Source organism: Eptatretus burgeri, chromosome 12, assembly GCF_056783735.1.
Source record: "Eptatretus burgeri isolate ZD-2024b chromosome 12, Ebu_testis_v1, whole genome shotgun sequence".
NCBI lineage: Eukaryota > Metazoa > Chordata > Myxini > Myxiniformes > Myxinidae > Eptatretus > Eptatretus burgeri.
Genome location: NC_140972.1, coordinates 98,875,427 through 98,877,659, shown reverse-complemented (window position 1 = coordinate 98,877,659; position 2,233 = coordinate 98,875,427). Strand labels below are relative to the sequence as shown.

Here is a 2,233-nt window from a genome sequence, read left to right as displayed (position 1 = left end):
AAGAGAGACAGACAGACAAAAAAGAGAGACAGACAGACAAAAAAAGAGAGACAGACAGACAAAAAAAGAGAGACAGACAGACAAAAAAGAGAGACAGACAGACAAAAAAGAGAGACAGACAGACAAAAAAGAGAGACAGACAGACAAAAAAGAGAGACAGACAGACAAAAAAGAGAGACAGACAGACAAACAAAAAAGAGAGACAGACAGACAAACAAAAAAGAGAGACAGACAGACAAACAAAAAAGAGAGACAGACAGACAAACAAAAAAGAGAGACAGACAGACAAACAAAAAAGAGAGACAGACAGACAAACAAAAAAGAGAGACAGACAGACAAACAAAAAAGAGAGACAGACAGACAGAGAGACAAAGACACAGAGAGACAGAGAGAGCGAAAGAGACAGACAGAGAAAGAGGCACACACATAGACAGAACGTATATAAAACGATTGGTCTGGCGTTGATGTGGCGTCCAGCGAAGATTAAAGCCTACCAGCCCAGATAAAACACCCGATACACTGATTGGGGTCATGCTTATCTTTGTACAAAGTCTGGTTGTAATCAGCCCAGAACTGTCAGAAGAGTAACAGGACAAACAAACACCGGTCCAAAAATTAGAATAAGGACACATGAAACATCTCGCCCTGATGGAAGAGGAATGTCGAATCGAAGAAGTGCTTCAGAATGACTTGTCGTGTGGACCCGTGCACTTCCTCTCCCAGTTCGTGACCACCGGGACACTCCGTGGCAGGTGAAGATCCTCGTGCCATCATGCGTCACCAAGCCTCCATTCAGACCCGCTGACCATTCCCTTCGGAAGTTCGTGACTAACGAACTGGCAACAAAATTACAATGTCGACCATTTCCTTTCCGTGCTCACGTGCGAGTACATCATGCTGTGTAAACCCTCTCACCGTGCACACAGGTAGTGCAGACTACTCCATCCAGACATCATCAGAACCTCCCCTGTCACATATACATCCTTATTATAATTCATGGACCGGTGTTTGTGTGTTTATGTGTTTGTCAGGCTACCACTCAGCAGTTGTGGGCCGATTACATTCGGACCCGCTACACAGGATCACAATGACCCCAGTTAATGTATGGGGGTGTTTTTATCTTTGCTGGTGGTCTTGGGGGGGGGGGGGTGGCATGTGGTGGAGGGTATTACAAGTCTCCACCATGTACAGTACAGTACAGTATTCCTGTCCCCACGTGTTCCAGTGAGGTGTTTTGAATTGTAAACAGTCGGTATGTTTTTGCTTCATGCACGTAACAACTCGGTTATTATATTTTATTTGCCTACACACAGCTGTCAGTTGCCTATACACCGCCCAAATAAAGGTGTGCGTCAGAAGACCGTGTTGCATGACTTAGAATAAGATCGCCCAAAGGACAAAGGACAAATAAGGGACTCGTCCCCTCTGACGACCCGAAACTCAGGCCGACCAGTTAGTTCGTACCTGATCACCAGGTTTGAGATACCGCTTCACAACTGGAGCCACATCTTCCCATTCGGCATACCACTCGAAGGGCCTCTCTCCTCTCAGCGCGAAGAAGCGTTCCCAGTACCGCGGGTCCGAGAATTCCCGGGGGGAGCGGGGCAACAGCGCCATGCTTCGGAACCGAAGATCACCTTGAACCCCCACGCGAGAACCCGTGAAGGGAAACGATGGAGGAGCGAGACCACGACGGCCCAGAGCACGAGGAGGGGTGAGAGGAGCAAGAGGGGGCGGAAACCGGATGATGACGGTGAGAAAATAGGGGGCGGAGCAAATGTACGATGAGAGAAGAGGGGGCGGAGAAAGGAAAAAGGGAAAGTTAACAATAAACGAGAAACGAACAACAATATGGATAGATCGGAATGTAAAACGAGTTTCTTAAAAACACCTTTTCATTTTCACTACTTATTGTATAAATTCCTTCAAATCAAGGATCTATTAATTAACAATGTTTGCATCACCGCAGAATAAGGTAACCAGCTCATGGAGCATGGTTTATACACTGCCCAAAGTTATCACCAACAGCACCAAATAAACCAACCCAAGAGGAGAAAAACCTTAAAAGGGGAAAAGAAGGAAAATGTAAAATTGCCCGTGTTTTATATTTTAGGATCTTTAGACTGTTCCAGAACGTCCACATGAAGGTCCAAACAAACAAATTCCAGAAAAGAAAAGAAAAAAAAACAAGGAAAAGAGCAATCAGAGATTGCAGACACTCACCAGGAGTGCT

The 2,233-nt window shown here is 45.7% G+C and overlaps 1 protein-coding gene across 4 annotated transcripts in view; it reads right to left on the bottom strand.

The window, feature by feature from the left end:
* The window catches only part of LOC147016223 (eEF1A lysine and N-terminal methyltransferase-like), a 61,126-nt gene extending 59,370 nt beyond the window's left edge, over nt 1-1,756 (bottom strand). The window contains exon 1 of one of the 4 annotated variants that reach the window (XM_085849057.1): nt 1,465-1,756. In XM_085849057.1, coding sequence (XP_085705183.1) covers nt 1,465-1,617 — 153 coding nt within the window. In that variant the 5' untranslated portion in view covers nt 1,618-1,756. The remainder of the gene's footprint in view (nt 1-1,464) is intronic. The other 3 variants (XM_085849055.1, XM_085849054.1, XM_085849056.1) reach the window with 3 other exon arrangements.
* Between the last annotated feature and the right edge of the window lie 477 nt (nt 1,757-2,233).